At 37.2% G+C, this 14,235-nt stretch overlaps 1 protein-coding gene across 1 annotated transcript in view; it reads left to right on the plus strand.

Annotated features, from left to right (window-relative positions):
* DNAH5 (dynein axonemal heavy chain 5) overlaps positions 1 to 14,235 on the plus strand; it is a gene marked incomplete at both ends in the record, with an annotated part of 122,566 nt that overhangs the window by 50,950 nt on the left and 57,381 nt on the right. Inside the window, 9 exons of the mRNA XM_084281489.1 lie at positions 79 to 251; positions 1,328 to 1,506; positions 2,407 to 2,594; positions 3,033 to 3,227; positions 3,548 to 3,682; positions 4,370 to 4,477; positions 8,457 to 8,610; positions 9,184 to 9,330; positions 11,109 to 11,350. Coding sequence (XP_084137615.1) covers positions 79 to 251; positions 1,328 to 1,506; positions 2,407 to 2,594; positions 3,033 to 3,227; positions 3,548 to 3,682; positions 4,370 to 4,477; positions 8,457 to 8,610; positions 9,184 to 9,330; positions 11,109 to 11,350 — 1,521 coding nt within the window. The remainder of the gene's footprint in view (positions 1 to 78; positions 252 to 1,327; positions 1,507 to 2,406; positions 2,595 to 3,032; positions 3,228 to 3,547; positions 3,683 to 4,369; positions 4,478 to 8,456; positions 8,611 to 9,183; positions 9,331 to 11,108; positions 11,351 to 14,235) is intronic.

A 14,235-nucleotide genomic window follows, 5' to 3' on the forward strand; every position in this document is an offset into this window, starting at 1 on the left:
ACTTAGATGAGTTAATATAAATGCAGAAATAAATGTTAACCATGAATGCCACACTCTCTCTTTTTCCTCTTTTCTTAGTGTTGCAAGCATATCAAGAGCCCTACAGACTTCGAGTGGCTGAAACAGTGTAGATTTTATTTTAATGAAGACTCTGATAAAATGATGATTAATATCACCGATGTGGGTTTCACATACCAGAATGAATTCTTGGGCTGTACTGACAGGCTTGTCATAACTCCTCTTACAGACAGGTGACAAAGACTGATTTTATTTGTTTATTCTTTCACTCCACATCTAGGCATTTACAAGAGCAATTTAGTCATTCTTATTATATGCAAAATAGATCTCTGCAGAGTTTGTCCTTCCCAGTCTTTATCAAAGTCAATAAATTTACATGAAATATGTTAATATTTTTGTTTCTGTTCCATACAATATGGACTACCTTCCAACCAGCTTTATTTCTGCCACATGCTTTTGTGTTCATTATGTATATAAAGCATGGGATTATGATCCGTGTGCATACGATGCTAATATACTCAAGGATCAGGTACATCCAACAGGTAACAGTATGCAGAGAGAGAGGAAAAAATACATGTTTACAAGAGAGAGGACAAAATACATGTTTACAGGCAAGTAATGGTAACAGCTAAGGAAGAATAAACAGGACAATCAATTTTATTCAGTTGCAATAAACTGGTAGGCCTACCTACCTAACTTTAATAACACACAAAAAGATTTATAAACAAAATGACAAATAAGTGACAAAATAGGGGATATGAAATAAATAGATTTTTTAAACTATTTCATACAGAAAATTCTGCAACTTCTCTTTAGATACCATTGACAGATGGTGTTCTACAGCATCACACACCAATCTCATTTATGAAAATGAGATACACTAATCAAGTTTTAAAGGTGGATAAAATGTCAAAGACATCTGTCCTTTATTCTTGTACTCCACAGTATGATGTAGTTCAGAGCTACTTTAGATAAAGCAATTTAGGAACTAAGCTAACCAAACTGGTTAGGCAGAGTAGCTGTAACTTTTTTCTTCCCTTGTGATCTTTCAGGTTGCTGGTTATTGAAGATTTTCTGTTCTTCTGCTTTTTATGTATGAAGACTAACCATGGTATTACTCGCATGAGAGGCTGAGTGAAGGGTTTTTCTTTTGGCTGATTTAAATTGTAATTAGAGGCACGTCATTTCAGTACTTTTCTTGTCTTCTTAAATATGTTCTTCATGTGACACACTTGAGTAAGAGCCTCTGGCACAACATAGAAAACTGTGTACTTTGCCTGTTAAGTGATGATAGCTTGTTGTCTTTTAGATGTTATATCACTTTGGCTCAAGCTTTAGGCATGAATATGGGTGGAGCGCCTGTGGGACCTGCAGGAACTGGAAAAACTGAAACCATCAAAGATATGGGACGGTGTCTTGGTAAATATGTAGTGGTCTTCAACTGTTCAGACCAGATGGATTTCCGAGGACTTGGGAGGATATTCAAAGGTAAGATGTGGACTATATGAAGGTTACAAATGCTTAGAGAACAACTTTGTAAGTCAAGATTAACACATAATCAGCAGCTGGTTCTCTGTCTTTTAACAAACACAAGTAATTAATATCTTGATATGAATGTAAAATACCATTGCAACACTCTCTCCAAGAAATAGATGTGTCTAAAAAGATTAGACAGTTTATGAAAGGGCATATAAATACCCTTAAAATAATCAAGGGGGACTGCCAATGTATGCATGTGTGAAATTTATTACTGGACTGGTGGAATGTATTGGATTCAGATTTTAGTATTTTGTCATTACAAATGTCAAAGTTCTTACCAGTTGAAAGAAATACATGAATAGCAGTAGATACATTTAAAACAATTGGCGCAGCTCACTGAAGGTAAATACAAACATTATTTTAATCATCAGAAATTGATACCAACTGTAGTGATGATGATTCCCACCCCCACCCCCAAATAGGTGTGGAAGAATGGAATTCTGGCACAGAGCGGCCTCTAGCTCCTTTTCGAGTGAAATTGTCTTTACTGTTCATTTTATTATGTGAAATAAGCTACTGACATTACATCATACTTTCATAGACTTATTGCAGGGATTTTCTTGGAGATAGGGAGGAACAGAAAAAATGTTGAAGATACTGATAAAAGGAGCAGAAATCTAATGTTGTTTCAGAGAACACTGAAAAGCTTGAGGACTGTAGAAACTGTACCTTCTTACCTTAAAAAGAATCAAACTTTTCTGCTTGTTCCTTACTAAGCCCTCCAAAAGACTTTTTTTTTTTTCCTTTCCTAAGGCAGATGAATCAGATTTTTTTTTTTGTCTTATGAATTATACCAAAAAAGGATTAACAACATAATCGTCAGATGTTTAGTTGCTCTTCTCTTTGAAGGTCTTGCTCAGTCTGGCTCCTGGGGTTGCTTTGATGAATTCAATCGTATTGATTTACCAGTACTATCAGTAGCTGCACAGCAAATTGCAATTGTGTTGACATGTAAGAAGGAACATAAAAAAAGCTTTATTTTTACTGATGGAGATAATGTGGAAATGAACCCTGAATTTGGCATCTTTCTTACTATGGTAGGTATTCAGTAGGTTTCTGATATGCCAGTGATGATTGTATGATTATCGCTTCTAACCTGATATGTTAAATGTACTTGCTAACTCTGATGTCACTCCGTTCTTTGAATTCACTGACAATTTGAGATGTGAGCATTGCTAACAAAGACAGTTTACTGAGTCTTTTTCTTTGACATTAGGTAAAAGTAGCTAGTCAAAACTGGACCTGTAAGACAAATGAAATCTAGATTTGACGTGTTCAGGTGTCACGTCTTCCATACCTCATATATGAGAGGCTAAAATTCTATAAAGATATGGTGATAAATTTAGCTGATAATTCATTTTTAAAATGGGATTTAAAGCCAAGAAGTTACTTTTGTCAAATTAGACTATATGTTCCTTTGCTGATTCTTTGGTTTCTGCACAGTAGTCAACATCAGAACTTCTTCTTCTCTCCAGAACCCAGGATATGCTGGACGGCAAGAACTTCCTGAAAACTTGAAGATCAACTTCCGTTCAGTGGCCATGATGGTTCCTGATCGTCAAATTATAATTCGTGTCAAGTTGGCTAGCTGTGGTTTTATTGCTAATGTTGTATTGGCAAGGAAGTTCTTCACATTGTACAAGCTGTGTGAAGAACAGCTTTCAAAACAGGTGATAGTTTTCATTCGCAGAAAAAATTATCTTAAGGAAAGACTATAAATGGTGACACAAATTATTAGTATTAATTTGTGCATTTACCTATTATATCAACCCATGAATTTTTTCACTTTTTTCATTTCCGTTCTCTTCCCCATCCTACCACGGGAGTGAATGAATGTCTCTGTGGTTCTCAGGGGGCATTGTGGGTTACACAGATATTAGCAGACATTTGTACCACAAGTACCGCTTCTCATACCTTGAATGATAAGTCTGAATCGTTTCATTCCCATAAACTAGGGATTTTTTTTTCCCAAACTTTGTATATAATTTAGGTGCATTATGATTTTGGCTTGCGGAATATATTGTCGGTGCTACGCACATTGGGAGCGGCAAAAAGAGCAAATCCCACAGATACTGAGTCTACCATAGTCATGCGTGTGCTGAGAGACATGAACCTGTCTAAACTGGTAAGATCTGAGGACACAGTAAATTAATTAAACTATACTTTGGAGCCAACTGTTTCTGGGCTTACAATTTAAATCTGTTCAGGAGATCACTATCAGACTGGATGTGGCCTTTACTCTAATTCTAGCTTGGAAATCTTGCATTCACTGGATGACTTGATTTGTTCAGATTATTTTTTTTTTAAAACTTATTTCCACTGCTACCTACAGAAAGAAATGACCAAATAGATCTCTGTGTAATAGCCTCTTTGGAAGTTTTGGCCTAAAGCTTTCTGCTTATTGTATTTAGTCACTCTTTAAAAATGTTATTTATACTAATGAGTACTACCTCAACAGACTTAAATAGTTAACAAAACCTCTTCTGATGTGATACTTCATCTCCTTTATTATCTTTTATACACCTTAGACAAAAAAAAAATCTATCTGTATAAATGGCATTACTAAAATATACTTTTTTAAATTAAACTGGTATCTCAGTGGCTTATTTTCAATAACTTCATTATTGGAGGCATCACACAATCTCCTTCTGCTCTGTCTTGCTAGTGTGTTTAGCACCTAAAGGGTTACCATAGATTGTTCCTTAGGTTTTTAAATATTTCTTTAACCCACAATAATTAAAGGTTGTCTTTTGAGATGCTAGAATAAATGGAAAAAAAAAAGATATTTTTTTTCTCTCCTGCTTTTCCCTAGATTGATGAAGATGAACCCTTATTCCTAAGTCTTATTGAAGATCTGTTTCCAGATATCCACCTTGATAAAGTACAGTATCCTGAATTGGAAGCTGCTATTGACAAACAGGTAATGTTTCTCCTGATATGTGCTGTTGTGGCATAACTAGTATGATGAGATGTCTGTAGTAATTACTGGTGCTGAATCTACCCAGCTGGTAAGAGTAAGCTTTTCCATAAATCTTTATCATTGGCATATAAATATTAGTCTTATCATTAAGGATGTCACTGAATTGTTGTGGTGTCCTGTGGTTTTCTTGTGAATCATTTGTGGAGATAGGTCTGAAAAACATATGTATGTACATTTGCCTTATGTGAATCAGGATTTAATAGTTGTATAAAGCCTAATCAACAGAATATGAGCTTGAGGAAAGATTTTGCTAAAATAGCATTTCCTCTATTTCAGTTTCCATTAGGTCTTATGGAACATTGTGATAGGGCTGACTTAAGAACATCAGTGGGATTTAGAAAGTTAATGAAGTATGAACACTTAAATGATCAGTTTTATTAAACTTTCCTCCAGAATTTCAATAATTCCTCGAATAATTGTCTAATAGTTAAACAGAGAAATAAAAAGCTCAAAAAATCAAGAAAAAGAAGAAAAAACAGCATGAAAAAACACATTTCTGAAGAATTTGAGTAAATGACTTCTCATTTACTTATATTTAATATGATTAGTTATAAATAAATAGGCCTGTTTATGGATTTCTTAGCAAGGAAAGGTTGAATCATCAGCTAATGTCTATAAAACTGTTTTGCTTTCTGTAGTTTATACAGTTGTTTTTAAAAAAGGACTCTTAAATTAAGCTTCCATTAGGAGAAACTATATGAAACCTGAATCTTATGCTTTAAACTGTCATTTCCTAGTAAATTAAAAGGAAGAGGTGATAATAACATGGTCTTCATAGCTCTACTGTTGGTAAACTATGAAACCAGACATAGAAGGTATGGTCTTCCATTAAAAAAAATAAGTAAAAGTATTCCATTTAACAGCAAACTGTATTGGGTTTATGTAGCAATTGCATTTGCATGGTAGCAGGTGGGCTGCTGGGGTGGCCTCTGTGAGTAGAGCCCAGCAGCTGCCCCATGTCAGATTAGAGCCAGCTCCAGCTGGCTCCAAAAGGGACCTGCTGCTGGCCAGAGCTGAGACAGGGAGAGATCCCGTTGGGCCTCTGGGAGAGCAGATTGAAGAAACGGAAAACAAACAAACAAGCAAACAAAACAAACAAAAACCACTGCTGTACAGCAACAGCTGGGAGAAAGGAGTGAGAACCAGCCCTGCAGACCCCAAGGTCAGTGCAGAAGAAAGCACACAGCCATGTTGGAGCAGTTCTTGGAGAGCTGCTGCCTGTGGGCAGCCCATACAGGATCACTTTGGGAAGGATGGCATCCTGTGGGAGGGACCCCACGTGGAGGAGGGGCAGAGAGAGACCCTGAAGGAGCAGTGGAGACAAAGTGCCAGGGACTGGCCACAGCGCCCAGTCCCAGTTCATCTGTGCCGCCTGGGGATAGTAGCTATTCAGTAGAGGGTGGATGGGCGGGGGAGGTGTTTTTAGCTTGCTTTTTAGTTTCTCAGTGTTCTAGTCCACTAGTGATAGGCAATAAATTATATTAATTTCCCTATGCTGAGTCTGTTTTGCCCATGATGATAATTGGTGAGTGATCTCCCTGTCCTTATCTTGGCCCTTGAGCCCTTTCCATTGTATTTTCTCCTCCTTTTTTCTCCTCCTTTTTTTTTTTTTTTTTTTTTTTTTTTTTTTTGAGGAGTGGGAGTGAGAGAGCAGAGTTGTGGTGGAGTTCAGCTGCATAGCATGGTCCAATGCAATTTAGTGCAGTGACAGCGTTGAAATTTTTGGTAGTTTATTTGGGGCATTTGCTTAATGCTGTGCTTTATTTTGCATTCTACTAAACCTTAGTATCTAGAGAAACCCAAAGTGGTCAGCCAAGTTTTGTTTGTCTTGGATGAGGATCAATGATTTGTTGAATGGAGCTCTTAGTTGTGTTTTCAGAGCTGCAATGATTCAGTACAATGAAAACAGCTAGGTTAGGACAGAGTCAACTTTAAGAGGGCTGTCTTTATTAGGGAAGGGAAGCAGAAGCTGTTGTGAAAAGATCATCGAGAAGAAACTGTCATTACTTGAATGAAAGTGTTTTCCTGTGTTTATATGTTGTGGTGGGTTGACCCTGGCTGGCAGCTATGCCCCCACACAGTCGCTTGCACACTTTCCCCTAGTGGTATGGGGGAGGGATTTGTATGGACAAAAATGAGGAGAAATAAGCTCATGGGATAAAGTCATTTTGTAAGTGAAGAAAAAAAAAAAGAAGAAAGAAGAGTCTCCAAGCAACAGCTACTTCAGAGAAACTTCCCTCCAAGTTTTATTGCTGAGCATGATGCCGTATGGTAATAAATATCCCTTAGCTCTGTTGGGGTCAGCTGTCCCAGCTGTGTCCTCTCCCAGCCTCTTGCCCACTCTCTGCCTACGCACTTGCAGGGCATTGTGAGAAATGGAGAAGGCCTTGTTGCAGTGCAAGTGCTGCTCAGTAATAGCCAAAACATTGGTGTGTTTTGGTCATAAATCTAAACCACAGCACCGTATGTTCTGCTATGAAGCAAATTAACTCCATCCCAACCAGATCCAGTACGTGTAACAGCTGTTAACAGAGGTTCTTTTCAGAACATATAAAGTCCGTTTGTGAACATGCTTCTCTTTAATATGAGTGATATCTAGTCTACATGATTATTGCAGAAACCATGTGTATTAGAAATCATTAAGAAAAGATCAGTGCCCATTAGGACTTGATTAGGCTGAAAGAATAACTGAAGTGACCATCTTGTTTTATGTGAAGATGGAAATCAGTTCAGATATGTTCTTCGGGTGCATCATTACCTTGTATATGTAATATTATTGGGATAAATATTATTTATTTATTATGTATATTAAGTATCCAGTAAATATTACTGGATACACGTGGACTCTGGAGAGAAGCTTAAAAGCTATATTCAGTACTTGAAAGGCAGCTTGATTGGTTTGTTGTTAGCTTCAAGAGCTGTTAAGATGTAAATGATAGCAGAATTTTGTCATGTTTCCATGAAAATGGTGCAAATGATGTCTTCACACATGATGTGCTTTGCAAACTCCATTGCTTCAGCAGTTGTGTTCTTGATGGTGCTGAAGAGATGGTGGCAGCTTGTACTTAGTGGTTGGTGTTGATAAATTCATCCTGTGCAGCCTTCTTTTCTTGGCTTCCTTGCAGAGTGGAGTAAATAAGTTGAGCTGTCATGAGCGATACAGCAGGTATTAGTGCTAGCCTAAGCACTGGCAGTTTTAAAGTTTTCTTTAATATACACAGTGATGTGATTTAATATATGATGAGAAAAGCACTCTGTCTCAAAAATATATATACCCATAAATACACACATGCACATTTATATACTGTGGCAGTCCTCTGGTTTCAGAACTTAGTTGGTTTCGAACAGGAGATTTCATGGGGTCATCATGACAGGAAGGTTAGCCTGAAAGCTTTAGCGAACTTACTGGTATAGAACGATCATATGATATTCAATTTTGAAACAGCATGTCTTTTCTCAGAAAGGTAACATGCAGAAGTTACTCCAAGATCTCTCTGCACACTGAAAAATGTTTAACAGAATGATATGCAGAAGAACTTTAGGCTACTGTAGGAATTTAAGGAACTTTATAATAAGAAACATGCCATGATAATAACAATAATAGAATTTTTCTGACTGGTAAGTGAACGACATTTCATAGCTATGAAAGACATTGCTAGGAAGAGTGTTTCTAAAATTCTCGTTTTTTTCTTAAAATGATACATTAACCCTAAAAAAGAGTTAAAAAAATGGTTTATCTTAGCTTATTTTTCTGAATACATATTTGAACACCAAAAAACTCTTCTTTTTCCAAATAGTTTGTTATATACACAAAACCTTTAAAAAGAGTGTAGCCTTCTACTGAAGAAAGATTATTAAAATACCAAAGTATAATGTGCGCTAAAATGGTGGCAATCTGGATTTTTGTTGCTATCTATAGGTGGAGGATGCTGGACTTGTTTGTCATCCTCCTTGGAAACTGAAAGTTATCCAGCTTTTTGAAACTCAGAGGGTAAGACATGGACTGATGACATTAGGGCCTAGTGGTGCAGGAAAAACTACTTGCATTCACACTTTGATGAAAGCCATGACAGGTATGTGAACGTTTATATTATAAATGTTATACAATTTTGCTTTGTTTCTTCAAAGGAAGCCTCAATTACTTCCCTGTGAGGATAACTTACTGGAAAATCAGTTTCAGTGTATTGTGATACTAAAAATTATCATGGTAACATCTTTTAAAAACTTAAAAATACTTGACATTCAAATTCATATAATATATACATCCTGTTTTCCATATATCAGAAATTTTTATTCTAGAAACATTGAGAAAGAGAAGTACTGCCTGGGTAGGCAGCTGGAAAAAGTGGTTAAAGCATCTTACTTGTTCAGCTGAGGTAGTGCTGAAAGCTACCCCTCACCATAAGTAGTTAGGTCTCTTCCTTTTTGAACACAATTCACAAGACAGGGTCTTTATCTGCAGGATAAAATAACTACTACTTCTATCATTTTGTGCTGCTAGAAAATTTTCCAAGTAAGCACACAGTGTCACTATAATGGTGAATGCATATTAAACCATCCACATGGGTGTAATGATGTTGAATTTGTTGAAGTTCTCTGACTTTTGAAATGAAATACCATAACTAACTGATGATCTGCCTGCATAGATTGTGGACAGCCACATCGTGAAATGAGAATGAATCCTAAAGCTATAACTGCACCACAGATGTTTGGACGTCTTGATGTGGCAACCAATGATTGGACAGATGGAATATTTTCAACACTCTGGAGAAAAACTTTAAGAGCCAAGAAAGGTATACCAAAGAAAATCCTTCCTCCAAAACAAAACAAGCTGCAGCTCTCTCTAAAGCTGATTTATTTACTTATTTATTTTTGAATATAGCTGTAAGAACTTCTGTTAATTGTATTTAAAAAGTCTCTGGTCTAAATGCTTTGTGTTGAAACTGTGTTGAGTAGCAAATACTGTTTTGCTTTTCCCTTTCTTTGAAATGATAGGCTTTTGCATGAAAGAAAGTGAAAAGTCAGAATCTTCCCTTACAGCACTGCTATAATATAAAGTTTTGGTGCTGTCAGGATTTCTACCAGGTCTCAAACTGCGAAGGGTGTGAATCTTCTTAAGTTGTATCATATCTGCCAGCCCTGCACATGCCACAATCATGTGGCCACATGCCATCTGAAATGTTGCTAGATAATTCCATTTAGGCAACTAATTTCTGCCTGACATATACAAAATAATTCAGGCATATTTGTAGTCTGCTATATTATTTAAAGGAGAGGCCTTGGTGGTTTGGTGCTAGACAGATTCTTACTTGTTTTGTCTCACTATTAGTATATGACCTTATTATTAGACCATTTAGACTAAAAAGGAAGAAAAAGGTGTAAAGAGAAAGTGCAAGCATTTGTTGTTCAATTTAAAAAAATCCATAGTCTTTAAGGATACAGATTCATTAAAATAGAAAAAATAATGTTTGGATTTAATTTTATTGGTTTTGTTTCAAATTTGGAAATGTAGTACCCTGAGGAATGTAGCATTTCATTAATTGTTGGTGCTGTTTTTTCCCTCAGCATGAAATATTAAGTTAGTATACTCACACGACTTTCTCAGTCAGATTCACCATTTGCAGTACTCCTGTAATGACTCTTTATGAAGACCATCTTATGCCTGAGAAGCCTGTAATATAGCTATGAAAAAACTTTAAATATAAAGGTGTTTGGCTAAGAAGTGAGTTTTCTTATCTTGAACCTTCTTGATTCATGCCTAGCAACCCAGCATCTAGACAGTAAAGATTCTCTCTGAAGGCAGATGAGAGTGGGACTCTGACTACAGAGCTATCTGGCAATGCACAGCAGGGCTGGCATCCTAAGGGACGGGGAGCTGAAAGCCAAGGGGACTGCCAGGGCAAGGGCCTTGCCAGCTGGGGCTGGTTGCCCAGTAGTTAGGTGAGGTGAGCAGCACAGACCTAGACTCTCCCGGGAAACACAAGCATGCATTAAGATACATTTGCAGTACTAAGTGGAAAGAGCTGGAACAGCTCCCAAAGGAGCTGGATCAAGTTTATAAACAGGGGAATCAAAACCAATAATCTTTTCTTAATGGTCCTTTTTTATATATGAAAGTGAGCATGCTATTTGAGAAAGTGTTTTTTCAAGTGTTCCTTTCAGTTAATCTCACTACATTTACACTAGCGTATTGGAAACAGATGAATGGTGGTTTTAAATAGTTCTGCAGTTTCTATCTTTATGTTGCTTTATGTAAGTTGAAATAAACCTAATTTATTATTGAATTGAAGACTGGAATCATAAAACTGGTTCAGACTATTACAAACTGATGACTTATGCTTATGACACTTTATATACTTAGTAACGGATAATTATTATGATAAGGTGACAAACTGAAGTACTTAATTGAAAGTGAGTAATGGAAATGGTAATTGTATTTAAAGCTGAGATTGTAGCTGTGTGCATGAATTCAGAATTAATTGAAAATATGTTTGAAGAGAGAAGAAACTGGTCCATGAAAGAAACTAAAACTTCTTTCATAGGCATTTTTGCCTTCTATTTTGGACTGTAGGTGACCACATCTGGATAGTTCTTGATGGTCCAGTTGATGCGATTTGGATTGAGAACCTTAATTCCGTCCTGGATGATAACAGAACTCTAACCCTTGCAAATGGAGATCGTATACCTATGGCACCAAATTGTAAAATAGTCTTTGAGCCTCATAATATTGATAATGCTTCTCCGGCAACAGTTTCAAGGAATGGGATGGTATTCATGAGTTCTTCAGTTCTCAGCTGGAGCCCTATCCTTGAGGTACAGTAGCTAAGTAATTATATTTGTTTATATATTGAAAGTTCTATTGGTTCTATTCAGCACTTTACTATTGCTACTTTAGGACGTAATTTTGTGACTCTAGCTATGAAATAGCCTTTAAGCTGTATAAATAAATAGCTGAGTATTTAATATAGCAGAGTTTATGGTAGATTGCACAAAATATGTTTTTTTTGGGGGGAACATAGTAAACATATTACACTTAAAAAAAATAGCAACTCTAATATATTTCACATTTGGATAAATCTGTAATTCAAGGTAATTTATGCAATTAAAGAACAGCTCAGCTGTCAAAACACTGACTTAGCAGCTTCTGCTGCAGCTTCAGAACAACGAAGAAAGAGCAAACAGGCTGACTCAGAAATCTAGCAATCCTCAAGAAATCCTCAAATTTCATATCTTTTTAACTCATAAAGCCTCTTATGCTTGTAAGTCTTATTTGCTTGCTTTAACTGGATTCCTTGTCCATAAATTCCTGATTTGTCTGGCAATCAAGGTAGAGTTGATGTGCCTTAGGACATGGTTTCTGGTACTGACTGGATTAGCTGTTCTTAGTGCATGAGTGATTTCAGTAGAGACAGAAATCAAGAGAGAGACAGTATGCACCTGTCCAAAGCCTGAGCAGAAGACAGTGTCTGGAGTAAGTGCAGCCCCCGGGGAGGTGTGTCCTAGGCATGGAACTAGCAGGTGAAAGAGTTGGGGGGAGAAGTGAGAAGACTCATGTGCCTTCAGGGAAGACAAATAGGAGATCAGCAGGGTCTTTGCAGAGATACTGAAGCATCCAGATCCAGAGCCCTTCAATGGAAAGAGAGTCTGTAATAGACTGAATTCATAGGTTTGGTGAACAGAAACTCCCAAGATAAGGAAGCCTGGAAACTTGTGACTGGCAACAGAAGGGAGACTGCTTCTCCACCTGCAGATCTGCAATGGTAGAAGAGGCATAATGCCTTGAGAACAGGTGAGGAGAAACAAGACCCATGTGGGAAGACATTAGAACTGGCTTAGCCTTAACCAATGAAGAGCAAAAGGAGTGTGATTGTCATCAGAGACTCCCTTCTGTGTTGGAGATGCCCTTCTGTTGTGACTCAGCAATAGAGGTTTGGTGCTCGTGAGGAACTAAGTTTGGTAGCAGACTGACTGCTAAGGCTTTCCTGTCCTCAGACTCCTTACTCTTGTTGCTCATCTGTAAGGGTGCAGTGAAACTTAGAGGGACAATGCTGAGGTTGTCAAAAGTGATTGCAGAGCTGTTGGGGCTGAGGATGAAGGGCAAGGGAACCCAGGTGATGTTCCTGATCCTGCTATTCAGGATGAAAGGCTCAGGTAGGAGTGTGTGCATCCAACAGGTCATTACTGAAGTGTGGGTCAGCTGTCACAGGCAGAGGCTCGATTTCTGTGACCAGGGGACTTTCAGGAACAAAGACTGCTGAATAGAAACAAAATTCTTCTCATCAAGTTAGGCAACATTGATGAGGGGATGAAGTGGATACTCAACATGTTTGCAAACAGCTTCTTCAGAGGGACCTGAACAGACTCGAGAAACTGGCTGACAGGTACCTTGTGATGTTCAATGAAAGCAAATGCAAGATATATAGAATAAACCCATGCAGAAATACAGGCTGCGGGCTGACTGGTTAGGAAGTAGGTCTTCAGAAAAGGAGCTGAACGGTACTGGTAGATGAACTGTATGCCTTTGTAGCAAAGAAGACCAATTGCATCCTGTACTGTACATCTACTAAGAAGAATGGCCAGCAGGTGTAAGGAGGCAGATATGATACAGTTATTGGAACTCAATTGCAGTTGCATTCTACTGTTGTTACAAAAGCTTCTCTGTAGAGAAAACAGATTTCTCAAAAAATCATAAAACCCCTAAGCTACTTCTCATTCTTTTTAATCTTTTAATGAATGCCGGAGGGTGTATTTTTCTTCGTACTGAAAGAATAACACACACGCTGTCTTCTTCCCCGTTTTTTATTTTTATTTATTGATAATTCAATAAGCTTCACACCAATCTGTAGCACAACCTCTAGTTAGGAACTGCACAAACTAATATTATAGCAAAATGTCTCAATTCCAACACAGTTCCCTACTGAAAATCATCCAAAAGCACAAGAAAGAGTCTCTGGACCTATTGCTGTAATTTTTCCCCAGTCTGATTAGTGATGCTAGTGCATCTGAGTCAAATATTTTTTCCTAATTATTCTAGTACCTAATCTTATTTTTTCTACCTGAGTGCCTCTAGCATTTTGAATCTAGTATTTTGGGATATTCATATTTTTATTCACAACAAACCAAAAATAAAGACAGGAGGAAGCGTTTTGCAAGGACAGCAAAATTAAGGTAAGAGGAAAGATTTCTACAAAATTTTCACCATAGTTTTAGAAATATTTATTTATTTATTTATTTTTATTGCAAAGATTAGGGATAGCAGGGAATATTCATTTTTTAATGCTCTCCAACCTTTATAAAATCTCCAGCATTCCCTCAATTAAGTGTATTCTCTGATAAACTGCATCTCTCTCAAAAATCCCCCAGGAAACACAAATATTCTGTTACTGCTCTGGCTGCTGTTGCATTTAAGAGAGTTTACCTCCAACTCATTTAGAAAGTAAAACAAAAAAAGTGAGGTGTTTATGCTTGGACTCTGTAGTGATAATGCTTAGTAACTGTTTTCATTCTGGTCCTTCACACCTGAAGGAACAAAGGAAAGCCTTTCTTGGTATGAAAATGTTGATATCTTTGGAGAAAAATGTTAACAGTTTATGTCATAAGACGTGATATATGCTATTTCATAAAGAAGATGGCAGTGCAACTCTTAGTAAGACATGCTTTCTCATGTACTCTACCTATGCTTTTAATAACGATCCTCC

Source organism: Netta rufina (assembly GCF_964035555.1).
Source record: "Netta rufina genome assembly, chromosome: 2".
In the NCBI taxonomy this organism is placed as follows: domain Eukaryota; kingdom Metazoa; phylum Chordata; class Aves; order Anseriformes; family Anatidae; genus Netta; species Netta rufina.